The 27793-nt window shown below is 47.1% G+C and overlaps 1 protein-coding gene across 1 annotated transcript; it reads left to right on the forward strand.

The window, feature by feature from the left end:
- Nucleotides 1-349: 349 nt before the first annotated feature.
- On the forward strand, nucleotides 350-27340 carry LOC120404987 (mas-related G-protein coupled receptor member H-like). Its single transcript, XM_039538125.1, has 2 exons — nucleotides 350-432; nucleotides 24896-27340. Exon 2 carries the CDS (start codon nucleotides 24902-24904, stop codon nucleotides 25904-25906), a length of 1005 nt encoding a protein of 334 aa, XP_039394059.1. The 5' UTR covers nucleotides 350-432; nucleotides 24896-24901; the 3' UTR covers nucleotides 25907-27340.
- Nucleotides 27341-27793: the final 453 nt, after the last annotated feature.

Here is a 27793-nt window from a genome sequence, read left to right on the forward strand (position 1 = left end):
GGTCTTACCATAAATAAATAATCAAATGACCCTAAGTCACAAGATATAATGCTGTGATAAACAAAGCTGACTAAACTGCTGACAGGTCACCGCATAATGTCAGTTGACACTAGTGTAGATAATTTAGGATAAGAACATCAGCAGATGTTCAACCACAGAAGTGCCATGGTAACCAATTGATGTATATCCTAATAAGCTTACGATAATTCATATACTAGCCTACGAGAAGAGAGAACCCCGGAATTATCAGCGTAAGGAAGTTTAGAAATAGACAGGGGACAGCTTCATGAATATTCATGATAGTCACAGAACCCTAGTCCACAGTCAGGGCTAAGCACAACCTAAGCTGCTGGGATCTTGGCACGCCAGGAACAGTACGACCACTTGTAGAGTGCCTATCTTGCCACGTTCGGGGTCTCCACAAGGGATGATGTGAGTATATGGACAGTCATGGGCTGGATGTACAGTCCTTTATTATCTCTATCTACTTGGCTGGGTTGGAGTATTTGTACTTCTGCTAACAAAAATATTACAAGGCTGTCATCCAAGTACTATGTGACATTCCTGCAGTATTTGCAAGCTTGCAGACATCATTTTAGGGTACCTGATTAAACGTGCAAGAAAATGCAAGTGGCCTCAGTGTAAGGGTATGTCTACACTACCAGATTAGTTCGGTTTAACTTAATTTGAATTTGTGGAATCGACCTTACAAAATCGAATTTGTGTGTCCACACTAAGGACACTAATTCGACTTTGTGAGTCCACACTAACGGGGCAAGCGTCAACATTGGAAGCGGTGCACTGTGGGAAGCTATCCCACAGTTCCCGCAGTCCCCGCTGCCCATTTGAATTCTGGGATTTCCCCACAATGCATGCTGGGGGGGAAAATGCGTCGAGGGTGGTCTTGGGTAACTGTCATCATTCAATGTGCTTTCGGACGTCTCATGGGGAGATGGAGGAGCTTACTGACTCGCTCGGATCTCAGCAAAACCAATATCCCCATTGTTATTGCAGCTTGCTGTGTGCTCCACAATCTCTGTGAGAGCAAGGGGGAGACCTTAATGGCGGGATGGGAGGTTGAGGCAAATCGCCTGGCTGCTGATTACGCTCAGCCAGACAGCCGTGCAATTAGAAGAGCCCAGCGGGAAGCGCTGTGCATCCGGGAGGCTTTGAAAGCTAGGTTCCTCAGGGAGCAGGGTAACCTGTGACTGTTCAGTTTCTTTACAGAGAAGCTGAACCTGCCCCTGTTTCAGTTACTGTTGACTTTCTTCTGCGGTTACATACCCCGTTCACCCCGTTTCCCCCCTTCCAACACACGTTTAAAAATAAAGTTAATGGAACACTGTTAATTAACAACATTTTCTTTATTAATGAATTTGCGTTAAAGGGTTGAAACAGGGACACAGACTGTGGTGGGTAGGGTGTGCAGTGATGTTAACACCGCTTCTACACTCGAGGAATGATAGGCTCCTGCTCCTAGAGCGGTCTGCAGTGCTGGACTGGTTGTTTCAACAGAGCCTGCCATCCCTCCTTTTCGGGACTCTGTGTGCGGGGGCTACGTGACCTTGTGGCGGGAGAGGACGGTTACAGATTCCCCTGCTGCGTGGCTCTGTGGTCCGGGACAAGGACTGCTGCATAAGTTCTGTAACCGCCCTCCCATGCCACAAAGTCACGTACCCCACACACACACAGAACATGGAAAACACCTCCCAGACCGACCAGGGTGCCTACTGACTGCACTGTGTGTGTGACCTGCTGTTGATCCTGCCCCCGTGTCCGTACCCTGGTAAAGTGACTGTTCTATGCAGTTAACAACCCCCTTCCCCGCCCCTTCACAGACAGTCTTCTGTAGAAAAACTTGACGGAAATAGTAATTAACAGCAAACTACTTTTAATAATCAACTACACAGTTAGGGGATGAAACTGGGATTGGGGCTTCGGTGAGCCAGGAAGGGAAGGACTTCTCAACATTTAGGGAATGAGAGCCTTCTTGTATTTGTGCACTCTGCAGGGGTGCAGTGACAGTTTTCACGGCCTCTGTCGCCCCTTCTTCTTGTTACTTTGGGTGAGGGGGGTTTGGGACTTTGTGGTGGGGGAGGGCGGTTGCAGATACAGTGCAGGGGGGCTCTGTCCTCCTGCCTGCGGTCCTGCAGAACATCCACAAGGCGCCGTAGCGTGTCAAATTTTCCGTGGGAATTTCCTGTGTGGCTGGTCAGAACATCCAAGCTTGGACTGCTGTCCAGAGCGCCAACAGAGTGGTGCACTGTGGGATAGCTCCCAGAGCTACTAAGGTCGATTTCCGTCCACACATAGCCTAGCGCTACTCCCCTCGTCGGGGAGGAGTACAGACTTCGAACTAAAGAGCCCTCTAGGTCGAACTAATTAGCTTCCTGGTGTGGACGGGTGCACGGTTAAGTCGAATTAACGCTGCTAAATTCGACATAAACTCCTAGTGTAGACCAGGCCTAAAAGAGGCAGTGAGGCCTGCCTTAATTCCAAAGTGAATTAAACTAAACTGAATTAAGGGCACTGTAAGCCGGGGCGGCCTTCGCTACCTCCGTCGGCGGTGGTGGAGGGGCCCGGGCACGCCCTTCTGGCACGAGCAGGCTGGCAATTGTCCACCGAGCGCCCCTCCGGCAGGGGCACTGGTATGAGTCCCTAGCGCGCCCCTCTAGCAGGGGGAGCGCTGGCAGTGGTCCGCGGCACGCCCCTCAGGCAGGGGAGCGCCGGCAAAAGTCTCTAGCGGGCCCCTCTAACAGGGGGCCGCTGGCACTGGTCCACGGCGCGCCCCTCAGGCAGGGGAATGCCGGCAAAAGTCTCTAGCGGGCCCCTCTAGCAGGGGACCGCTGGCACTGGTCCACGGCGCGCCCCTCAGGCAGGGGAACACCGGCAAAAGTCTCTAGCGGGCCCCTCTAGCAGGGGACCGCTGGCACTGGTCCACGGCGCGTCCCTCAGGCAGGGGAACGCCGGCAAAAGTCTCTAGCGGGCCCCTCTAGCAGGGGACCGCTGGCAAATGTCCGGATACACGAACCTCCTGCTCGGTCCGATAGACCGCTGCGGGCAGCTCCAGCTCCGCAAGGGGTTCCGGGTCCTCCGTTTCCCCGGAGTCAGCAGCTGGGCCGGGCGGAAGCAGTCCGGCATCAGCCCTTGCCCCCGTCCGTGGCGCCGCCGCCACGGAGCAAAGGGCCCTGCCCTTTGTACTCTCCGCTCCGCCCCTCCCACAGCTGGGTACGGAGCGAACTTGCCCTGGCGCCGCCCTCTCCGGCGGAAAACGCGGCGCGTTCCGCCCGCTCCGCCTCCCGCAGCTGGGGCGGGCGAGCTTCGCCGTGGCCCCGCCCGTCCAGCGGGAACCGCGCATCGGCCCGCTCCACCTCCCACCGCTGGGAGCGGGCGAACTCGCGTGGCCCCGCCTCCGCCGGCAGGGAACACGGCGCGTCCTGGTCCAGCTCGGTAGGGGGCCACCCTGGCTCCTTACAGGCACTTTAATTATGAATAAAGTGTCCATACAGGAATTGAATGTGGTTTAATTAATTCACTTTCAAAGTGAATTTGAATTAACTTTTCAGAGAATTCCTGTGTAGACAAGCCATGAGACTGTAAGGAGCAGGACCTGCCATGAGATTAACTGATGCAGGGATGGCTGCCTGGATTGACAAAGAGCCTGAGACAGTCATTTTGTGATGAGGGGGAAATGCCCAACACATCTCAATGAGGTGTTAACTCTAAGATCCACTGTTCTGGGGGTCTTGGTAACATCATGGTGGGAGACTGGTGGGAGGAGCGTGCAAGGAGCCTGGCACCACAAACACACTCAAAGAGAGGGACCCCTCCACTATCTCGCCTGCCTCTCTGTGGGGAGAAGGGAACTCTTGTCACTGCTTCTCTCCCACTGCCACCAAAATTCAAATGGAGGGGGTGGAGCCATAGACTGACAGGCATTTCCCCACAGACCCTTCAAAGGGTCTGAACTCTGCAGCCAACAGGGAATCCCTAGCCTTGCCAAGTCTCACAGGGTAGCTCCAGTCTTGACAAATCCCCAGATCCTGGAGTCCTGTGACATCATGACAAGCTCAGCTTTCCTTCACGGTAACCTGTTTCTTGCTCTTGTGGTTGTGGAAAAAATCTGGAAAACAAAGCCACGGAAGGATCCCAAACCAGCAGTCAAATTAAAAACCCCAATGGTTTTTTCCCCAAATCTCATGATTTTCAATCCAATCAGTTTTTGAAGCCTGACTCATGATTTTTGAACATTCCAATTTGACAACACTGAAAGTCCTTACGGAAGGCTTCATTTGGGATCAGTCTTTGCCTTGCCCCTCTCTGTTCTTGAGATGGGGGATCCTGCTTTTGTTTCCAAATGTGCTGAGCATCCATTGGCTTCACTGGGACTTGAGGGTACTCAACACTTCTAGCCATGAAGCATTGTAAGGCACCCAAGGTTGCAGTGCACCCAGCCCCCCACTAGTCTGGATTGTACCCTATGTCACACTATCCCCATACGATCTCTCTCTCTCTCATCAAGCTATTTTCTGTCTACACATCCTAGTGTCTACCCCACCCATCCCTTCATCCCAATCTCTAATCCATCTTCCTGTTTTTCCATCCTTAGGTCTAAACCATCCATCTGTCCTTCTTTTTGAATAACTAATCTAATCCATCTATCTAATCTAATTTCTACTTCAATCACTCATTCCTTTATCTAATCTCTAAACTCACCTCTAGTCTCTTTGCCACTCTGTTGCTCTACCAACTAATCTCTGATCTAATCTAATCTAGGGTTTACTTTATTTTAGGGAGGTAATAATGTCAAGAGGGTGGAGGCCAACCTTATAATGGTGTGAGGGTGTTTGTGTAGGACAAGTATTAGTGGTGGAGGTCTGTGATGGGGTGGAATAGGCCCAGAGGAAGGGCCGCCCAGAGGGGGGGCAAGTGGGGCAATTTGCCCCAAGCCCCACAGGGGCCCCCATGAGAATATAGTATTCTCTAGTATTGCAACTTTTCTTATGGAAGGAGCCCCTGAAATTCCTTTGCTCCAGGCCCCCTGAGTCCTCTGGGTGGCTCTGCCCAGAGGCCCCCTGCTGGAGGCCTCAGCGTCCTGCCACATCCATCCCAGGAAAAGAGTAGTAGAGGAGTCCTCCAAGCTACATAGAGAGGCTGAGGGGGATGCAGCCAATCAGGGGGTTGCAGGCTAGTATAAAGGTGCTGCAGTGTAGACCAGAGTCAGTTGCTGCTCAGGACCTGAGGAGTGAAACTGGTGCTCCTAGCAGACTGAAGTCTGCAGCACCATGGACAGCTCAGAGCTGGCAGGGATGGGGGAGTGAGGAAGAGCTCATGGTTGGCTGCTGGGACTGAACATAGAAGAGCCCTGAGGCAAGGGTGAAGCATTGGTAAAGGCTGGGGCCACGGGGAAGTGACACAGGGAACTGAAAGCAGTTTAGTTAAAGGGACACGGCAGCACATGGCTGCTATTCTTAGGGTCCCTGGGTGGGGACCCAGAGTAGTGGGCAGACCTGGGTCCCCTCCATAAGCCACTGGGGAAGTGGCCTGCAGTTGGACAGTGAAGGGGATCTGAATTGTTAAGAGGCTCAGGTGGATAGAACAGACCAGAGTGAGCGAAGAGTCTCCAGGGTGGAAGCCCTGGGATACAGTCTCCTACTAAGGCCAGAAGCACCTAAAGATTCAGTTGGTCTAATGCCTGTCTGAGTTCTGTACAGACTGTGACTTGGCCAGAGAGCTGAGTCACTAGAAACAGCCAGAAAAACTTAAAGAAGGAGTCACCACAGAGTGAAAGACACAGACACACACCTGAACAATGGGGTGCTTGCAAAAGGTGGGTGCCACCACATTGCAAGGTCCCAATCACAGCCAGGCTTCCTCTGGGATATGGGTTAGCAGGGCTGGGGTGTGAATGCATTGGATGCTAAACTCTTGATATGCGCCCATTACGTTGGGTGGGAGGTAGTGGAGGAGATGGGATGATTTTTGTGGCTGCTTAGATGGGTGGATAGAGGTGGATAGGGAAAGGATCATTTTCATCCCTTTGTCCTGCAGTCCTGGAGTCTTCAAACCTCCCCTTGCCCTGAAGAGTGAGAGCCACTGGATAATGGGTCAGTTCTGTAGTAACCTTAGACAAACCAGGTCGAGATGCAATAAGAATATGCTTGGATCCAAGCAATATGAATAAAGGGATATGAACGGAACATTTTCAATTGCCAAGAGGAGATGAAATCACCAACAAGTTGGCAAAACCTGCAACTTTCACTGTCATAGAGGCCACTAATGGATTTAGGCAAATACAGCTGGATGACCAAAGTTCTGGACTCTGTATGTTCAGCACACCATTTGGCAGATACAGGTTCACCGGATTTCCTTCTGACATCTGTGCAGCTCCTGAAGGGTACTGAAGCGTGATCCAAGGTGCTGAATGTTACGTAGACGACAACCTGGTGTGAGGGAATTCCAGATGAGAACAGGATGAAAGGCTCAGAAGAGTTATAGACAGGTGTCATGACAGGACCCTGCAACTGAACAAGAACAAAAGCAAATGGGCTCAAACAAAGAGAAAATAATTGCGGCATCACTTGACAAAAGAAGGTCACACGAGTATCAGTGGGAACAGAAACCTCTGCCCAGTGACTCTGCTCCAGTGAAGGCCCCTCATTCAGAATGTCCCCATGTGCTGAACCTCTTCCATATTCCATAAAGAACCACATCCAGATGATGGGGCATCTGCAGGAGAATGCAGAAGATGAGCTGAATGTACAGCCTTCACTTCAGCCCACAAGACCATACTACAGGGGCTGGGCATGACCAGATAGCTCTGCTGCACAGGCTAGCAGCCCAGGGCCTCTCTCCAAGGGAAATGGGTAAATGAGGGGTTACTAAATATTTGAATTTTTAACTCTTTCAATTGTCTCCCCTTCCCCATCCCCTGGGATGTGTGGGTGTGTTCAATAAATGTGTAAAGGAGTTTTTGCTCCTCGGGTGATGCCCAGCAACCACAGCCAAGTTCCTAACTAATGTGGCATTAATAGCTGCCCTAAAGGGTGAGATGGTGTCAGCCCCATCAGCAGTGTTTGCAGCTATTCCATGGACACAGAAGAGTCACACATACAAGTCTCCAGAGAACTCAGGAGGGCCAACAAAAGAGTGGAAACAACAAATTGCACCTGGACAGCAAGTCCATGTGGATGTGACACCTCCACCCATGTGACCCAAGGACCTCTTGATGCCAACAGGCAGAGGGTATATGGGGCACAGGGATCCCACTGGTTCACCAAAAGGGATCATCTGCTAAAAGCTTGTGTCACATTGGTCGTCATAACCATTGTGAGATGTATGTATAGAAAATATGTGAGGAGTAACGTATATCTACTCAAAATTATGTTCTCTGGGTCTGTAGTTAAAGACAGGTCACTCAAAGGTGACATACCTTGAGAACTCCTCCAGATGGGGGATGGGAGACACCTATCTCACTGGTGGACCATTGTGTGCCACACAATAGAAGAGTAGTAGCATGCTGAGTTAAATGCTAATGAAGAACTGAAGAAACTTCAGAAAGGAATTAACAGTAGGGTGGGAAGCCTATTTTCAGGTAAACACCACAGGTCTATTCTGGTACATTTGAAGAGGCAAAGAGACACCCTGTCTTCCTTCTGTCAGTGAAGATAAGCTGCCAGCAGGCTTGATATTATGAAAGTGGGATCTCAGCCCGCTTGGTTGAAAATGCTGGGAAAAATCAGAGAATCATAGAATATCACAGTTGGAAGGGACCTTAGGAGGTCATCTGGTCCAACCCCGTGCTCAACACAGGACCAATCCCCAACTAATTCATTCAATCCCAACTAAATCATCCTGTGGATGTGGATTAAGCTATGGGAGACTGGGGAATGTCTTTTGTAAGCTAAATTTAGTCTCTAGAAAGTAGGTCATGATTTTGTTAATAAAATTCTTATTTGCTATCACTTGAATCTCTGTTCTTTGATAATAAACTTACTCTTGTTTTCACTATATCACTATATCTAAGTGCTGAGTGGGGATCCTGAATTGAATCTGACAAGCTGGTGTAGCCTATTCCTTGGTAAATAGCGGATCTAAGAACTCTGGGAGTGTTCAGTGGAACATGGGCTGAGCAGAGGGACACTCGGAGGACGGTGTCTGCCTATCAACCACCTGCGCAGAGTCAGGGAAGCCTGGAAGGCAGTGCTTGTGTTGCCAGAGACTGGTGGAATTGGGGAGCTGGTTCACAGCCAGCACAAACAAGACTTTCTTGCTGCATTCCCTCTAAGGCGTGTTGCCTGAGCGACCACGCAAGAGGGCATCAAGGGCCGTGCACCTAATTAGTGGAGCCATGCAAGTGAGGCTCCACTAATTAGGTGCCTGGACCATGGAGAGGATGTACATATAAGAAGGTGAGGTGGTGGAGGGGGAATAGAGCTAGGTGGGGGGCTGTGGGGTGAGGTGGGGCGGGGAGTTTGGGCATGCAGGGCTGCGGTGGCCAGGGAGAGATGCCTCTCCCCTAGCCCCAGTTGGGCTGCAGGGTCCAGGGACTCGGGGAGAGAAGTGTTTTGCTGAATCAACCTTCCTGAATACGCCTTACTGCATAACTTTCTGCTTCAATCACATAAACCCTTAGAAATGCTGGCTTCTTCTACTCCTGACATTCCTAGCCATGTATTTGGGTTCCTGCCTTCTTCCTCACTGTCTCCATGCAGGGCCATCCTTAGGCACCCCTGGGCATAGGCACTGACTCCTGCTGAAGATTATAAAATCACATCTCTAAAAAATCCTTGCATAGATTTTTAGATCCACTATCTGAGTATTCATCTTTAGCCTTAAATGCTTGGATCTTCAGACATATAGGTTTTTTTAAATAAATCCTTCAAAAAAACTCTTATCTAAAATACACATCTTAATTTTAATTACTTTAGTACAAAAAACTTGTTTCCAAAGTCTTTCTGTCCATCCCTTTCTTTCTTCACCCCCCTGTTGAAGAGAGGCTAGCCCTTAAAGGGACAACACCCCTTTCCTTCCAGATAGCTGGACAAACAAGTTTCCCTCTCTTTACTTCTGACTATTTGATGAACTAGTTTTAAAAGAACTCTCCAGCAAAATCAGTACCTTCGTAAGATAGAAAATCCTTTGTTATGCCTAAAATCTTTGGAAACATATTTTTTAAAGTTGGTAAATTTCATAAACATGTCTGTTATGGAGATTACACAAAGTAAATTAGTGTTGCCTTTTTCTAAAAGTAATGAACATTGTGATGAACACAGTAAACCTCTGACTGATTCATTTAAAATAATGTCTTTATTTCAGTGAGTTAAATACATAGTCATCTGGAATGATTACTTTATGAAGGCTGAAGAGTGCATTTAAAATATAAAAATCATCTTAGAAATACTGATTAAGAAAATGTAAAACACAGAAGAGCTGCATCATGTATTCCATAATAATTAATGTTGTATTCAGCAGGGCAGCTGACTTGCCCTTACTGCAAATAAATCTCTGACAAACTTCAGGGTACAGTAACTCCTCAATTAATGTTATAGTTATGTTCCTGAAAAATTAGACCTTACGTGAAACGTTGTTAAGCGAATCCAATTTCCCCATAAGAATTAATGTAAGTGGGGGGGGGTTATGTTCCAGAGAAATTCTTTTCACCAGACAAAAGACATTATATACATACACTGTATAAGTTTTAAACAAACCGTTTAATATTGTACACAGCAATGAATGATTTTGAAGCTTGGTTGAGGTGGTGGAGTAAGAGGGTGGGATATTTCCCAGGGGATGCTTTGCTGCTAAATGATGAACTAGCACTCAGCTGAGCCCTCAAGGGTTAAGACGCTGTTGTTAATGTAGCATCACACTCTACAAGGCATCATGGACTGAGTCAGAAGGGAGGAAACACAATAGATGCAGGGTAGTAGCTGCAAACACTTCCCTGCAAAAACTGAACATGATGATGAGCCCACGCTATCTAGCTGGAGCGCACCACTCCCTCCTCGTGACAGCACATGCACGGCTGCACAGGTGCTGACTTTCCAAAGTGCTGGGGGGTGCGGGCATGAGTGAGAGAGAGAGAGAGATGTGCATTGCCCCTTTAAGTACGCTGACACCACTTCAAGTATATTGCCCTTTTATGAAGATCCGCCCATTCAGAGAGGAAGCAACAGCTTCCAGCCAGCTCCCTCCTTTCTGTCCCTCTCCTCCGCTTTGTGGAGCGGGGGTACAGAGCTTGGGGGGCAGGAGCAGGGGGACATCCTGACATCAGCACCCCGTCCCCCAGCAAGCAGGAAGATCCCGGGAACAGCTCCAGGACAGAGGGCAGGGCAGGAGCAGCAGGGCAGTGGGGGGAGGGACAGCTGAACTGCTGCTGGGCAGCTGTCAAGCCACATACCTTACAGGGAATTTAGGGGAGCTGATGAGGGGTGCTTTCTCTAAGGACGGCCCTGTCTCCACGTCTCTTTTTTTTTCCCCTCACAAAGCAGAGCTCATTGGATTTCCTGTACTTCTTCTCAGTCCATTACCCTTAAAGTGACAGAGCCTGACAGCAATCAGGACCTCCCTCAAAATGAGGAAAGCAGTAGGGACAGGAGCAGTTACAGGCAGCCGGGGTCTTCTTTCAGAAATAGGCATTAGGGCTCTGACAGGGAAGGCATGCAGCAGCTTCTGAGCTGCTTACCAACCCCTTGCACTCCTCCGTCACAGAACCATAGAATATCAGGGTGGGAAGGGACCTGGAGGTCATCTAGTCCAACCCCCTGCTCAAAGCAGGACCAATCCCCAACTAAATCATCCCAGCCAGGGCTTTGTCAAGCCTGACCTTAAAAACGTCTAAGGAAGGAGATTCCACCACCTCCCTAGGTAACCCATCGAGAAGATCTGGGATTAGTCAATGCCTGGAACAAAGTACCAATGATGAAGACAATAGAGACACTTTTGAAGACCATTTATACAGTCTTCTGCAGATCCTCAGTCTGAAGAGGACAATCTGAGGAAATGGCAAATGTCACAGAAAATGAGACTATTGTTTAAACCTCTAAATGAAGTGAGGTGGCTATCGAGACATTTCACTGTAAGTGCTTTGATGTGTAATTACGAGACCCTTCTTAGATACTTGAACATGAAATCTCAGAAAACAATAACCCGATAGCAAAGTACTTCCCGACTATGCTCTCTGACAATAATTACCATATCACTAACTGCGTGAAATGATGTCTTATATGAATTAGCAGAACCGACCAAATGCTTTCAGAAGAGCTCTTTAACAAGAGTGGAAGCTGTACACTTAGCAAGGGCCAGGGTGACCACAATGGCGTAGCCAGGTTCTAACATCAGGGGAAGCGAACACATAAAAATAGGTGCAACCCGCCGCCATATCAAATTACTAGTTAAATACTTTTACATTTGTAATACATATTTATTTTGTACTTAAAATAAAAACACAAGAATGATATTGTTTTATAAGTATGTGTGTTATTTTGCATTTAAAATATAAAAAAGGTTTACAGTATTGTATATAAAATCAAAACATAATAAAAACACGTGTTATTTAATTATTTTATATTTCATACTGTAAACCTATTTTAAATGCAAAATAACACATGTACTGATAAAACATCATTCTTGTGTGGCCCCTGAAAGCAGGCAGCACACAGGAGCAAGGCGGGGGGGGGGCACAGTCCCCCGCAAGAGAGAGACAATCGGACAGAGGTGGGTAGGGTCTGTTGGGGGTTCGCATGGGGAAGAGGGGGTGGGGAGCTGCACTGGGAGACTCTCCCATGCAGCACCTAGCCATGCTGGCTCTGTGCATCATGAGGCACTTGGGAAAAGGAGGCAGCAAGAGAGAGAGGCGGAGGAGGAGGTGCCCTTCCCCTCCCAACTGGGTCTATGAGTCCCTGATCTCACAGAGTCTCAGCGCTGCAGGCACCCAGCCCCCAGGTACTGGGCTGTAGTGCAAGCTAGAGGGGCTGATACAGAGAAGTCAGGACCAGTCAGAGCACTTCCCATGTCATCATGAAAACTCACTCCTGGAAAGCTGGGTGAGGTAATATGGCGGGGGGGATATATTTTATTGGACCAGCTTCTGTTGGAGAGAGAGACAAGCTTTTGAGCTTTCACAGAACTCTTCTTCAGGAAGAAGACAGAACTCCATGAAAGCTCAAAAGCTTCTCTCTCTCTCTCTCTCTCTCTCTCACACCAACAAAAGTTGCTCCAATAAGAGATATTACCTCACCCACCTTGTGGCTCTAATTTCCTGGGAACAACAGGGCTACACCAACACCGCATACAAAAATGCAAGATTCACATGAACAGCAGAGTGACCACCATCAAACCAGGACACTATTTTCACAATTCATCTTAGCATAATGTCATCATCACACCAAGGCAGTAGCACTATCAGCACAAGCACACTGGGATCCACACAGCAGGACAGTCGTGTCAGTTTAGCTCAGTCTCTGAGTCCATCCCCACTAAGCTAAGTCCAAAGGTTCAGCTAAACACAAGGGTACCTGCAAAGAGCTGTACTAACAGCAGGATCTACACTGGCACAATAGGAGGAGTTGCATGTCAGGGCACTGATTCCCAAGGCCAGTGCAAGGCAATATGGGATCCAGGCACCAGGTCCTTAGAACCAGAATTTGTACTCACAGGAGAGCGGGATGAAATTAGAGAAGTTACAGAAGGCAACTCCCAAGAAACAAGGCATTGACCAAATGGCTGGGTGGATGTTAAACCACCATCACCAGCCATTGTGTGCAGCAAGTGAATGGCAATTAGTAACTTAATGACCACCATCCCCAGAGAATTACTCAGCCCTGGGACTCAGCAATGCGTCCCCCTCCTCCCCACATGATCACAAGCCCTTCCCTTAGGAGACAATTCAGGTTTCTCCTGATAGGAGAGGGAAAATCAGGCTACCTCGCCCTGCCCCCCAACATGGTGCCTGGACTTGTGTTTGCCAGAGCACATGGACTAAACCAAACATACTACAACAGCAGATAGTTCGTTCCAGCCTTCCCTGGGGAGACGATTCCATTGTCGAAGAAAAACTCAGTTCTCGCTTTTTGTTTGGGTGCAGCAAAATCAAATACTTTATTATTTCTCCAGTAATTACAATGGAGGGAGAGAGTGCCATAGGACACAGGGTCCTGGACAGGTCTCTCAACTGGTAAACAATTACATCAAGCCTTTATACCTTTGTTACAGACAAGCTTAGACAATCATGGAGACAGTAAAAAGCAACAAATACATTTTGTTTATACATAAGCTTTTCTGCTATCTTACTAGAAAAAGCAAGACTGCACATTGCAAGGTCGTAATACTTTCACACAGTTCACTCTGTCTTACATTATCTTGCTTCTACAAATCTCACGTCATAAGGGTCACAGTATGGCCTGACTCTTGCTAACTGACTAACATGCATTAAAATCCCCTTCAAATCCTTATTAATTCTTTCCTTGCTTCCACACTCCCCCCTTTTGTACTTCTAGTACAACAAACAATTTCAAATCTCAATTCGTATTAAACCATGGAGTTTAGATTCTACAGCAGATATGTCAACCTGAGGGGTTGTCAAGGGATGTAACGACAATGCATGATTAGCATGATCATGAAAGGTATTATTACTATAATTATGTTTTTTTCAAAAACAACAACAATAACATAATCCTAGACTAACTAACAACACGACAAACAATAACATTCCCATAGGAATAATATAATGGGGCTGTTGTACAATTTTGATCACAAAACATAAAACATCATACCTAGTACATAAAGTAAACACTCTATAAGCTGTATGAAAGGCATTCTTTTCAGCTTAATATATATTCTAAAGCATGTGAATTTGCCCTTGCAATTCAGAGATTCTTTGAACCTTTGGTAACAATGAAAGCAAATTTTGAAACCGATCAGGCACTACCCTAGTCCAATCAAAATATACCTGAAATCTAAGAGCTACTTGCAACATTCTATCTGCATTCTATCTGCAGGCCAGTAAATTATATAATTGCCTGCAGCAGTGGTAAGATCAATATGTATATCTCGTCAGGTGTTATTCTAGGGGTACTGTCTATAAATCAGGTAGGTATACCAGGTGGTCTAATTTCCCAGATGTCTCGGCAAATAATTCAGTTCCACATGCATCCTCCCCATGGACCCAGCAGGATTCGGTATGTGGGAGCCCACACCCATCCTAACCGGTCCATATGCTTGGAAGGAGCACTGTGAATGTCCACACTTCCATCCAGAAAGTGTCCAAGTATGTCTTCATGACCACAGATCAGATGGTACTCCTGACGTGTCTGTAAGGGCAGTGGGCCAAGTCTGGTCTAGATCCCACTGCAATGCCTTCCCAGCCTCAGTGATATTGCAATACCATCTCTATCAGTAACTTCTGGGTCATAGAACTAAGGGCTGAAATGACATGTAACTTAACCAACTCCAGCCTGTACTGAAGATAGCTGAGCTTCAAAAATAAGGCTAGTGGCCTTTTCTAGTTGGCCCAATTTCTTATCATGTTCTTTGCTTTTAAGATATTGGCCCTAGCCCACAGGGATCTGCTCAATTCCCTTTTTGTCCAGAGGAAATAACCCAGGCCTTTTGTTGTGCTAATCTAATGGCAGCCCCTTGTGAGCAATCTGGGTATGTAGAAGTGATTTGAAAACCTGATAAGGGCAATGTCATATAAAATCCAATTAGGGAGGGCAATATATACTGAAGGATTTATCCAGAACACAGGGCGCAGCCTGTAGAATAAACCCCAAAATCCAATTAATACCGCAGTCCCAAGCATGGGTCCCACAAATTTCTTCCTGCCAGTATGTAATTCTTTGTTTCTTCACCAGGGTCAGTTCTCAATGTCCTTTTAAGTCAGGAATTCCTGGACTTTGGCAATGTCAGTGGAGTGAGTGTGCCTTCTTCTTTCCCAAAACAATTGTGGTTTAGCATCCTACAGGGGAGAGGTTGCCAGCACATATCACCCTGTAATGGCTTTGCTTCTTCTTGAAAAGTCTAAAGGCACAGTTGGTCTGTCAGTGGACAAGGGAGAGGTTGCCAGTACGGCACCTTGTCCTTTTTCCTGCTGTCCAGAAGCACAGTGGAACTAGAAGAAAGAATAGGGTAATCATCAGTAGGAAAATTCTCCTGATGCGGAGGGGTCTTTTTTGCAGTGAGAATCCTGGGTCCAAGCAGTCAGTCTGTGGCACTGCACAACGGTGTTGGTAGTCAGCAGGACTTGGAAAGGGCCTTTCCAGCGTGGAGCCAAGGCAGTCCTTCGTTGATGGATCTTTTTGTAGACCCAGGCTCCTGGTCCCAACGAGTGGCAAGGTTGCACAGGATCCTTCGGTAGTGCTTCCTTCACCTGTGTATAAAAAGACTTAACACATTTCATTAGTGCCTGACAATACTTAAGCATTATGTTATCCAGCAAATGAATGTCCATCTGAGCTGGGGTTAGTGGGGATGCAGTTGGTAGGCGCATTGGGTGTCCTGTCAAAATTTCATGAGGGCCGAGTCCAGTCTTTCGATTGGGAATGGCTCTCATACACATCAGTGCCAAAGGAAGGGCATCTGGCCACTTCAAGTGTGTCTCAGCACAAATCTTGGCCAGTTTATTTTTTGTAAGTCCCGTTCTGGCGTTCCACTGTCCCAACTGTGGGTGGTGAGGGCAGTGAGTTGCACATAACCCCTTTACAATCTGTCCAGTAAAATGAGTTCCAGGATCACTGTTGATAGTCACAGCGATGCCAAAACGTGGTACAAAATCTGTAAGCAAAGACATCTACTGTCCTGCAGGGAAAAGCGTCAACCCAAGTGGTAAATACATCAACTAAAACTAATACATATTCATAACCACAACATTTAGACATTTAAATAAAATCAATCTGAATATTTACAAAAGGTCCCCAAGGAGGAGAGTGGGCTGGCCGCTGCACACCAATCTCATGTAACTGCAGCAACCATTCCCCCCCCCTTCCCTTGGTAGGCAGCCAAGCGGTGTCCTTGACTGGGGCCAGCGCATGTTAGCCATTCTCTTTTTTCTCCCTTCTTGGCGTTTTTTTTTCTTTTTTTTCGTTAACATACAAAGGAAACTTTTACCCTTTACTTATACACCTTCTTTTATACCATGAACACATAAACATTACTGTTATACAGTACATTAGTCTTATTATTCAATGTATGCCACATATACCCTTTCACTAAAATAACCTTATTACAGAACTTTGGAACAACAAGCCAGGACAAGCACACCCACTTTGAGAAGTTCACTTAATATAACCTCTAGTCCAATAGCTTTCCACCATCCCCAGCCCTCTGGCTAAAAGTCTGAGGTAGCCAGAAGGATCCCTTGTACAATATGGGGAGTGGGTTAACTTTTCATGTCCTTGCTTCCAAAGACTGTCAGTATGATTTTAACAACAATTCTCAATTAAAAGATTTGGCCAATGTAGTTTCTTTCTCCTACTGAAGAAAATGTATTAGACTTTAGTATATCACATTTTTCTGATGTAACCAAACACTTTGTATTCTAAGTTGAACAAAACAAGTATCTGCATTGCAATGCAACATTTTCGCTTGATGTCAAATCAGACCATCTCATGAAAATATTAAACACAACAATTTTGGCCACGAGACAAACACCACAAGACAGAACATAGAACACACAACATAATTGTGACTGCCAGTAAATCATAGTACGTTGAATGCTGTGCAGCTGGCATTAATGTTCTTTGATTATCTGAAAGACAAAAACAGAGGTCCACCCCTTCGGGGCAGTTAAATACTTAAAATATACAAATACTCTTGTTGATTCTAGGCAAAACAGAGGAATTACCCCATATTTTCTCGTATGTGCTTCTTAGACAGCCCTGGTTCAGCGGCCTCTACCTTATCAGTTAGTTAATTTGCATTAACACAGATGCTCTCCGGCTTGCTTTTTTTACTGTTAACTCCTGCTTTTAAACACTGACAGAAAACATCACTTTTTACAGTGCCGTTAGAGCCTAATACAATTTTAATTACATAGCACTATATCCATTTTTCAGCTAATTCAACAAAATTGGTCACAGCCAAATTATTACAATCTAATAAATTTATTTGCCTGAATTCATTCACAAACATGTCAAAGACACCAAAAAACTGTTCTCTTTAGCATTTTTACAAAGCTCAACCGCTGTTGCCTCCAGCAACTCCCTTCCAACAGCCACTTTACCAATTCAAATCACCATTCCAAATATCCTTCTGAGTATTTGAAATTCTCATGGTCATATTCACTTACTCCGTCTTTCCACTACACCCTCAAAAGTTTCCAACGTATTTTCCAATCTCTCTGTCTGTTGCCTGCCCGTCTGGGCCCGATCCTTTTTTCTCGCTGAGCCGTCCCTATCCTAGGCACAACTTGTGCCACTACCAGTTTAGCTAGGAGGGTGGGCTTCACAACTAGCCCCCACCCTTCTGGTCTTTTCCCTAAAACATTTTTACTCCCAAACTACTCGAGTCCTCCCTAGTAAGGCTTGCCACCTGGGCAAAATACATGGCCATTGGGTAAAGGCCATTTACTTAACACATAATCCAAACCCCTTGGGGGTCTACCCAGAGACCCACCCATTTGTCTGCTGACACTTAAACAGAAAAGAAAAGTACACAGAGAGCAGAGAAAATTACAGTCTAAGCCAGATTTTTCCACTTCTATTACATTGTCCGTCACAGGGGGCGGGACAGAATTATCTCAATACAACCTCAGAGCTTCATCGCACACATGGCTTCCACCCTGAGGAATTACGAACGAGAAGTTCAGTTCCGCTCACACACCCAACGCCCAAATGAACAGAGCAGAAAAACAACAGTAACCGGTTAAACAAAACAGAACAAAACTAAATAGTGCACCAAAACCAAATAGTGTTTCCTTATTCTATTAGAGCTCACCTTTAATCATGCAATCCTTATCATATAACACCAACAATACCAAACAAAGCAAACACAAAATAACAAGGGTAAAACAGATAGATGGTGTAAATTCTGCAGGGCTCCCCCATTATTAAGTGCTCACCAAACTGTGACAAATTCCTGTTACTAATTTATCCCTCATGTCAGGTGATCAGACTGACAGAGCACATAATCAAACTTTAAAGCTTCATTAAAAATAATAAAACAACAATGGAGAGTATTGGGAATGCTCCCACCTCACACAGGAAAAACATGAATGCCCCAAGCCTTAAACCACTTTAATACTCACACATGTCTCACTGGGAAGTTAAGCTTTGCAAATATAATTCCAATTCTGTAACTTGTACTGCCTTTGGTTTGCCTGTCTCTATTTTCCACAAGCAGCTGGGGCTGAAAGCAGTTTTCCTTTGCACTTAGCATAGTCCGCACTGATTCTCGACCTTGAACACAAAACAACTTCTCCTATCTCTGGGTGAAGCCGAATTTCAAATTAACCTGTTCCTAGACTAATTGCTCACACTGTGTCAGAGGTTTTTCTTTGTGATTAAAGCTCCACTGAGATATATGATTTTATCTAGATTGAAGGTACCTTCTAATGGGCATTATTTAGATGGCTTTTCACGCATGTACAGATTCCAATCATTTAAATACCTGCAGGTTTTAGGACCATAATGTACGTACATGTAATATGCTGGGGTACCCTTAGGGGGTGAGGTGGAATATTTAGACAGTCCCTTACCCATTTTCTACTAAGGAGATGATCAGACTGTCAGTAGCCCACACGGAAGGGAAAGGGGAGGGAAGATGGGTTCACACACCCCTAGACCCAGGCAGCTTCCTCGCCGGACTATGCCAGGCTGAGTCAGCCCACCGTGGGTCGGATCTCCTAAAGATCCACTAGTTACCGGGCTAGCCCGGTAACAGCCACTCACACTGGTGTACACACACACACACACACCAAGGCCTCTTTTTCTTCCTTTTTCTCTTTTTTAACCTTTTTTTTTTTTTTTTAACCACGATGCATCTTTACCTGGTCCGGACCAATACCATGAGGCGGTATGACAACCCCTCTTGAGGCGGTAAAAACCCCTCAGCACCGGTGCATTCTAATGCATTTACCTATGCATTACCTTATGCATTACCTTGGCCAACTCAGCAGTTCCCAGTACTGCTATAAACTAACCTTATTGGGGCCTCTCCCCAATACCACTTTGCATCTGATCCTGCTGCACAGTCAATAAGTTCAGATGGTGTGAGCCCAACAGAGACAGACGTCCTCACGGAAAGTCCTCCTCCGATACCCCAATAGAGATTTCAAAAGGTCTCATACCTCTCATGTGGCACCATGGGGTTCGAAGGGGAATGATCCGTAGTAGTTGTCTGTGGGTCCGTGGGCGTTGCCATCCCGGACGAGCCCCCAAATTGTCGAAGAAAAACTCAGTTCTCGCTTTTTGTTTGGGTGCAGCAAAATCAAATACTTTATTATTTCTCCAGTAATTACAATGGAGGGAGAGAGTGCCATAGGACACAGGGTCCTGGACAGGTCTCTCAACTGGTAAACAATTACATCAAGCCTTTATACCTTTGTTACAGACAAGCTTAGACAATCATGGAGACAGTAAAAAGCAACAAATACATTTTGTTTATACATAAGCTTTTCTGCTATCTTACTGGAAAAAGCAAGACTGCACATTGCAAGGTCGTAATACTTTCACACAGTTCACTCTGTCTTACATTATCTTGCTTCTACAAATCTCATGTCATAAGGGTCACAGTATGGCCTGACTCTTGCTAACTGACTAACATGCATTAAAATCCCCTTCAAATCCTTATTAATTCTTTCCTTGCTTCCACACTATCCACACCCCGAAGGCAGAGATTGTGTGGCTATGACGTTTCCCCTGATAGTCTCAGTTTTCCTCTCCTACTCCCCCACCTCTATCCCTTCCCCACTGCCTCTTCCCTTCCACCCCTCACCCCCTAAGAGGCAGTCACTCAGATGCCAGGGAGGGGGAAACCAAGCACACTACATGGCCACTGTCTCTGAGAGGCAGGCATCTCTGCCTGGGCAGGGAGGGCAAGCAGGGACACCACACCCCACAGGAGACCAGGAGATGCGCCTCCCCTCCCACCAATGCCTGTCCTGGTCCAGCTGCCCGGGTGCAGGGGATGTTTTTGGAGATGCCTCTGGCTGAGCCCCCTGCCCCTCACCATGCAGACGGCCATCCCACCGGCAGCCAGGTGCTGGCTCTCACAGCCACCTGGGGGGTTTCCAGTCCCCCCTCCAAGCCACCCTCACCACAAGAAAGACCCCCCACTTTGAAATACACTTACCAGCTGCTGCTATTGGCTGCCTTTAGTTGGGTGAGAGGTTAGGAGCTGCTGCTGCAGAGCCAGAGAAAGCACCCCTGCCACAGTGCCACAAGAAGCAGGAGGAGAAGGAGGTGGGGTCTCTCAGCTGCTCAGCCCCTTGCTCCAGGGGCAGTTCCTCTCGCTGATTAGCTGGTGGCCAAAAACCAGCTAAACAGCGAGCACTCACACTCCCCTAGCTAGCTACCCTACTGCCCCCGCCCCCACCCAACAGCTGATGGCTTGTGGACCCCCACGGGCCCCATAAACTGTTGACTGGTGGGTGGGTGCCCCTGCCCCCTATAGGGGCATGCCCCGACCAACCCCCTTCTTCCCCAAGGTCCCAGCCTCTCCTCCTCCCCAAGAGCCCAGCTTGCTGGAGCTCAGTTCTTTCCCCCTCCCCTCACTGATTAGCTGTCTGTCTCCCTCCTGCTGGGAGACAGCTAATCGGCGAGGCAGGGAGGGGGCAGGGTTTATGCAGCACACTAGGGGAAGCCAGCAAAGCCTGCCTGCCGGAGCCCAGCTTGCTGGAGCTCAGTTCTTCCCCTCCCCTCCTGCTGGGAGACACAGCTGATCAGCGGGGGAGGGTATGCAGCAAGCTGGGGGAAGCCGGGCAGGCCAAGCTTCAGAGCGGAGCGTGGGCCCCACCCCTGGTGCCATGGTAACCCCACCTAAGGTGGGGCTTTTTTGAAAATGTGCTGAGAGGAAGCTGCTGCTTCCCCTGCACCCCACTAGCTATGCTACTGGGTGACCAGACAGCGAATGCGAAAAATCAGGACTGGGGGTGGGGGGTAATAGGTGCCTATCTAAGAAAAAGTTCCAAAAATCAGGACTGTCCCTATAAAATCAGGACCTCTGGTCACTCTAGGACCCAGATCCACAAGATGAGAGGACAGTATCGTGGAGAAACAGTCTCTTGGAGCAACAATGTGGAAAAATCTAATTGCATCGAGCACAAGAGATGAACAATTCAGCTGTGAATCTATTCTAAGTTTCATATCATTACTGCCTGCCTGCCACCCTCACAGCGACCAGCAGAGCGCCCCCCGTGTCTTACCGCCGCAGGCACGCGCTTGGCGTGCTGGTGCCTGGCGCCACCCCTGATGAATGGGCAGCTTTTGACTTTGCCTCACTTTCACCACAACAAATCAGTTATGAATTTGGTACTGAAAACATTAGCAAGCTAGTTGACAAATACAGAAAAATTTTGGACCTTAGTCAAGTAAAGTCATCTGCCCAAAACACCATGGAGGAGGAGGAGTTCATTGTGAACTATTACAATGATTACAAATACATAATTGCAGAGAAACATGAAGCAAAGATGATGACAAATTTCCAGGAAGTGGTGACTTTCAGTCTACAAAATCCAGAACAATCCAGTGTAGTTTCACAACTGGTGGATATATGTGCAACCTTTCAAGCTTCCAGTGCTGATTGTGAGTGTGGCTTTAACCTTATGAATAATATCAAAACTAAATCATGAAACAGACTGAAAGAAGATCACCTGGATATGCTAATGAGGATCAAATTTCACACTTCAAGTGGTGGAGAAGTAAACCTTTACCACTCTTCCAGTGTTTATATACAGCGTCAAGACAGAAGAGAAAAGGTTCATGATCAGTGGCAAGTATCTGCCCCATCATCTGGCTTGCCAGCTACTGACTCAGGGTCTCATTCCAGTGATAGTGATTAGTGGTCTCCTAAATCAAGAAAATAAATAAAGTTATTTCTTTCATGTGTCAAAACAAAATGTTTAACTTTATGTCACAAGTCACAACAAGAGTGTGTGTGTGTGTGTGTGTGTGTGTGTGTGTGTGTGTGTACACAATCCTACATAAAGGAACTAGATAAAAAGCTTTTTTTTGTCAAGCCGAGAAACATAATCTTTAATGTCAAGGATAAAGAAAGTGTAACAATTATTTTATTTCATGCATCAATACTAATGATAAAATATTTTGTTTCCTATGTCAAGAAAATGGCTAATTTTGTTTTATGCCTCAATGGAATAGATACATGTACGTTCCTAAAAGGCCACTGAAAATTTTGCAGTGTTAATTTTCTTTTTATTTGATTTCATATTAAATAAACATCTTAAGCAGTGCACCTTGTTAATTATCCCTGGTTTTAATATTCTTCCATACCTATGAACTTTTTAAAAACAATATATTATATCTAGGGGTTTTTTTGTACTGGTGGCGCACATCCGCATATTACCAAATATTAGTGGTGCACATAAAATTAATTCCACACGTGGATGGAAAAAATTAGAGGGAACATTGCTTCCTTGTGCTGAGGATAGTGGTAGCCAGGGACACTGGAATGAGGGGTAGGGGGCCATGCACCCCCCCCCCCAAACACACACACACACTTTTTACCGGCCATAAGGGTGAGCGTGGTAGTGGGACCTCAAGGGAAGAAGTGGTATGAGGGCGAGCAGGGGCGGCTCTAGGAATCCCGCCGCCCCAAGCAGGGTGGCGCGCTGCAGGGCGCGCTCTGGCGGTCGCCGGTCCCGAGGCTCCGGGGGACCTCCTGCAGACGTGCCTGCGGAGGTTCCGCTGGTCCCGTGGCTCCGGTGGAGCATCCGCTGGCGTGCCTGTGGGAGGTCCACCCGAGCCGCGGGACCAGCGAACCCTCCGCAGTCATGCCTCCGGGAGGTCCACCGAAGCCGAGGACCAGCGGACCCTCCGCAGGCATGACTGTGGAAGGTCCGCCGGAGCCGCCTGCCGCCCTGCCGGCAAAATGCTGCCCCAAGCACGCGCTTGGCGCGCTGGGGTCTGGAGCTGGCCCTGAGGGTGAGGGCTTGGGGATGGGGGCCACAGTTCAGGCACCTGTGGCCCCCACACTTTCAGGGCTCTTCTGCCACTCCTGGTGGTAGTGTAGGCCAAAAGCCTAATGGGGAAAAATTGTCTTGAGTAAATTGTACTCTATTTTGCTTTATACTCCATTTTGCTAGCTTTGAATTAGTAAGAAGAAATTGTAGCCTTGAAGTAGCAAGAAGAAATTGTTCTGAGTTTATCCTTTGCAGATTGTGTTGATTGTTCTTAGAAGGATAGAAGTTTTATGGCTGTAATTCTTGCCTTTGATATCATTTACTGTGTTGTGTGTGAGTGAAGAAGGTATGCTATGATGATTAACAGAATAGAGACGGGAGGCACCATACTGATGGAGCCCGGATGGTCGAAAGGGGAGTGGAGGAGTCAAGAGGCACCAACTTTATTATCAGAATCACCCAGCTGGCAAACTGACGACCCTAAAGCAAAGACATACACCCCAAGGACAAGATAAGGAGTTGAGCCAGAGGGCCGAGATAAGAAACAGCTGGGTGTGAATGGAAACATATGCTGATTTTAATGCTTAAATTGTACTCTCAATACACGCAGCATATTGCCTTATCCCCTTTAAAAAGATTCTGTGTGCTTCTTAGAAGCATAACAGTAGCAAGGTGTCTCACAACCATGAGTACCCCTGGAAAACATCACAGTTATTAATGGGGGACTGAGTTAAGGTTGTGGATTTCCTGATTCCAGACCATGTCTGCCTAGCAGATAGTTTGTCCTTCTTAATACAAACCTATTTACCACAACATCAGTTTAAAAATATACTCCCAGGAAATCTATCTTTAGGGATATGTAGAACATACACCACGTACCAGACTCATGTGTTGAGGCCAATTCATACACTAGTTACCACAGTAACTATTACATCCTAAATACCAAAGAAGCCTTTCAGTTATAACTGGGCCATTTTGTGGTATCCATCCCTTGAGTTTTAAGCTTTGACGAGCCATTTCCTGTATGTTTAGGAGAGTGAAAACAATCACAGCAGTGAAGCAGAATGCTAACGCTACCAGTTGCTATAAAGTGCTCAATGCTTACCGGCAGTTTTGTGATCCCCATGTTCCCTTCCCGCCCTCCCCCCCATGCCCAAAGTGGAAGGATATTTCCCGGACAGAGCCTGGCACATATTGTATGCCGAATGCTGCCTAGAGACAGTCAGATAAATTCTTAGTGCTTGTGGCACAGAAAATTTTCACAAGATCCTATGGGGAGGATCACAGTGACTGAGACACGGAGATTCTGAAGTAGACCCGCTCCTGCCCAGCTTTTGTAAACACAGTTCAGGTGCTGAGAGGGGTAAGAGAAGGGTTTGCTGGATAGATTCTTTGGGTTTTTGCATTCATCCAATGGGGCATACTTTATACTGAGAAATCTCTCCTCTGATCTCTACCCCACTATCCACAACCCTTTCCTCTGCCAGTCCTGCCCAGACAGGACTGATGGCCCCTACCAATTTCTCTTACTCTCTCCCTCTCCATATCTCCCTCTCTGTATCTCCCCTTCTCTGTGTGTGTGTCTCTGTCACTCTTCCTCTATCGAGGCTGGTCCCCACCCATTCGTCCTTCTCTGTGCCTCTCTCTGTCCCCACCTTCCCCCATGGCCATTATCTCCCTGGGTATTTCTCACTCTTATTCCTTGGGATCTGGTTGTTCCAGGCCAGGAGGTTGGGGAGGGGCTGAAATGATCAGTGAAACTTTGTGCTGGGAATGTCAAAGTCACTGATTTCCACTCCCCCTTCTGCTCTCTACTAACAGGTGCGCATGAAATACAAGGAGACACTGGCATCCCTCAGCAGAGGTTTAATGATGACTGAGCTGAGCACAACGTCCCTGCTTCTGACAGAAACCAGCCCAGACTATACGGATAATGAGACTGGTTGCCAAATACACAGTTTAACTGATGTGATCCTTGATGGTGTCACTGTGCTCATCTGTCTCTTCGGGCTGGTGGGCAACGGGATCGTCCTCTGGCTCCTCAGCTTCTTCATTAAGAGGAATCCCTTCACCGTCTACATCCTCAACCTGGCCGTAGCAGACTTAAGCTTCCTCCTCTGCCTGCTTGTTTACCTCATACATTATACTGTGGAATCTCTCTTCTGTTTCTATGAATTTGGGCACTTTCTGAGGTTTTTACAACTGCTGTTTCTGTTCGCCCACAATACCAGCCTGTACTTCCTGACGGCCATCAGCGTTGAGAGGTGTCTGTCTGTCTTCTACCCCATCTGGTGCCGATGCCACCGCCCCAAGCACCTGTCTGCCCTTGTGTGTGCCCTGCTGTGGGCGCTCTCCTGCCTGGTAACCGGACTAATGTCTTATTTTTGTGTTTTTGTTGGAACTGAACACTGTCCGATGTCACACATAGCCATGTATGTTCTGGATTTCCTGATTTTCGCTCCCATCATGGTTCTGTCCAACCTGATCCTGTTCATCAAGGTCCGATATAGCTCCCAACAACGTCAGCCTGGAAGGTTCTACATTGTTATCTTGCTCACCATCCTCTTCTTCCTCATCTTTGCTGTTTCCTTCGGTAACCAGCACTCTGGCTGGTATTTTAATTCTTTTAATATGCCCATTGAGATAGGTAATGCATTGGCCTGTTTAAACAGCAGCATTAACCCACTTATTTACTTTTTAGTTGGGAGCTACAGGAAGCGGCGGTTCAGGGGCTCTGTTAAGGTCGCACTCCAGAGGGTTTTTGAAGAGCATGCAGATTCCAGAGAAGACAGAGAAGCCACCAGGACAGACACAATGGAGATGGCTAATTAAATCCCTACAGCACCCAGCCTCAGAGACCTTATTGTGGATGTGGAGCTTTATTAATCATATGAAAATTAGCAGCTTCCTACTTGTTTAATTTTTCTCTAATTTTCCAAATACCATATTTGTTTGGCACTTGGTTATGATGTTATGTCTGTCTTGGAAAACTCGTCAGCATGGTCTCTGGGCCTATCAGATATATTTTACACATCCCCCAAGTTATATCTCCAGTGAGTGTATATGTATGCAAGGTGACAGAAAATAATTTCTGCTTCTGACTACAAACCCATCTACTAGAAAGAGGGATTGGGGAAAAAAGGCATTTTGACAGGGTGGGCATGAGAGGAAATAACATACTGACATTAACATCGATGGCAACTTTATTATATCTGCCCAAACCATAAGAACTAAAAAGAACAAAAGTTATTCTAAAGCACGAAATACATATAAATATCTACCTAATTAAACAACATACACATTGCCCAATTCAGTATTAAGTATGATCATTAGAAAATTTAAATAAGTCCAGTGGGACACAAATAAAAGAGCAGTGAGTGCGGGAAATGCAATGGCTAGAGATCACCCAATAGCTATAAATAGGGGCCCTACCAAATTCACAGCTGTGAAAAACACATCACGGATGGTGAAATCTGGTCTTTTGTGTACTTTTACTCTATCCAATCAAGATTTCATGGGGGAGTCCAGCGTTTCTCGAACTGGGGGTCCCAAGCAAAATGCGGTTCTGGGGAGTTGCAAGGCTGTTGTAGGGGGGGTCACAGTAGTGCCATCTTTACTTCTGCATTGCTTTAAAAGCCGGGCACTGGAGAGCAGTGGATGCTGGATGGACGCCTAGCTCTGAAGGCAGTGCCACATTAAGCAGCAGCGCAGAGGTAACTGGGGCAATACCATATCGTGACACCCTTATTTCTGGACTGCTGAAGACAGTGGTGCTGCCTTCAGAGCTGGACTCCCAGCCAGCAGCCGCAGAGCTTCCTGCAGCTGGGGGAGGTTCCCGAAGGTGGGTCTGACACGGGAGCGGCACCTGCAAGGGAAGAGGAAGTCCCATCCCTCACCATGCTGGCCAGAGCCAGCAGCTGGAGCTTGGTGTAAGGTAGGAGCCCTCGGCCAGGGCACCTCCAGCCCTGCCCCTCCTCGGCTCCAGCCCAGCGCCCTGGCACTCGGGAGTTAAAGGCACCTTGGGATGGCTGGGGGGGGAACCACGGAACCCCCCCAACCACAGTACCCTGGGCGGTCACCCATGTCGCCCACCCATAAGGCCAGCCCTGCTCCTCCCCAACAGAAAGCGCCCAGACAGCAGCTACTGCTCTCTGGCCACCCAGCTCTGAAGGCAGCGCCACCACCAGCAACAGCGCAGAAGCAAAGGTGACAAGAGCATGAGCCCACTACAATCGCTTTGTTACCTCCCCCATAGCCTCCTTTTGCATTGGGACCCCCCATAGTTATACCACCATGAAATTTCAAATTTAAATATCTGAAACCATGAAATTTATGATTTTTTAAAATTCTATGACTGTGAAATTGACCAAAATTGACAGTGAATTTGGTAGGGCCCTGGCTATAAGAAAGGAAACAGATATGGAGTCCCAGTCCCACTCCACAGGCATATGGCTGTTTATATTTCAAATGTTTTCTCTCTTTTGGCCACCTTCTCTGTATCTTTAATCAAAGGATAAAAAGTGTTTTAATGGGAGATGCCAACAGTAACTTGAAATGAAACTGCTGGGCCACAGTCACCTATGTAATGTTGTAACAGTGTACAAAGATATCGATAACATCGTCTCCCTTGTGGGCCCAAGACACCACAGAGCTACCCACACAACAGATGTTTAGCCATTTATCTCATGCTTGGCTAAAGTTCAAGGAAAGGAACTGGGC

Source organism: Mauremys reevesii, linkage group 4 (assembly GCF_016161935.1).
Source record: "Mauremys reevesii isolate NIE-2019 linkage group 4, ASM1616193v1, whole genome shotgun sequence".
NCBI classification, from domain to species: Eukaryota; Metazoa; Chordata; order Testudines; family Geoemydidae; genus Mauremys; species Mauremys reevesii.

Excerpts from the sequence above, each read along its gene's own strand:
- LOC120404987 (XM_039538125.1), top strand. The coding sequence starts at position 24,902 with ATGAAATACAAGGAGACACTGGCATCCCTCAGCAGAGGTTTAATGATG.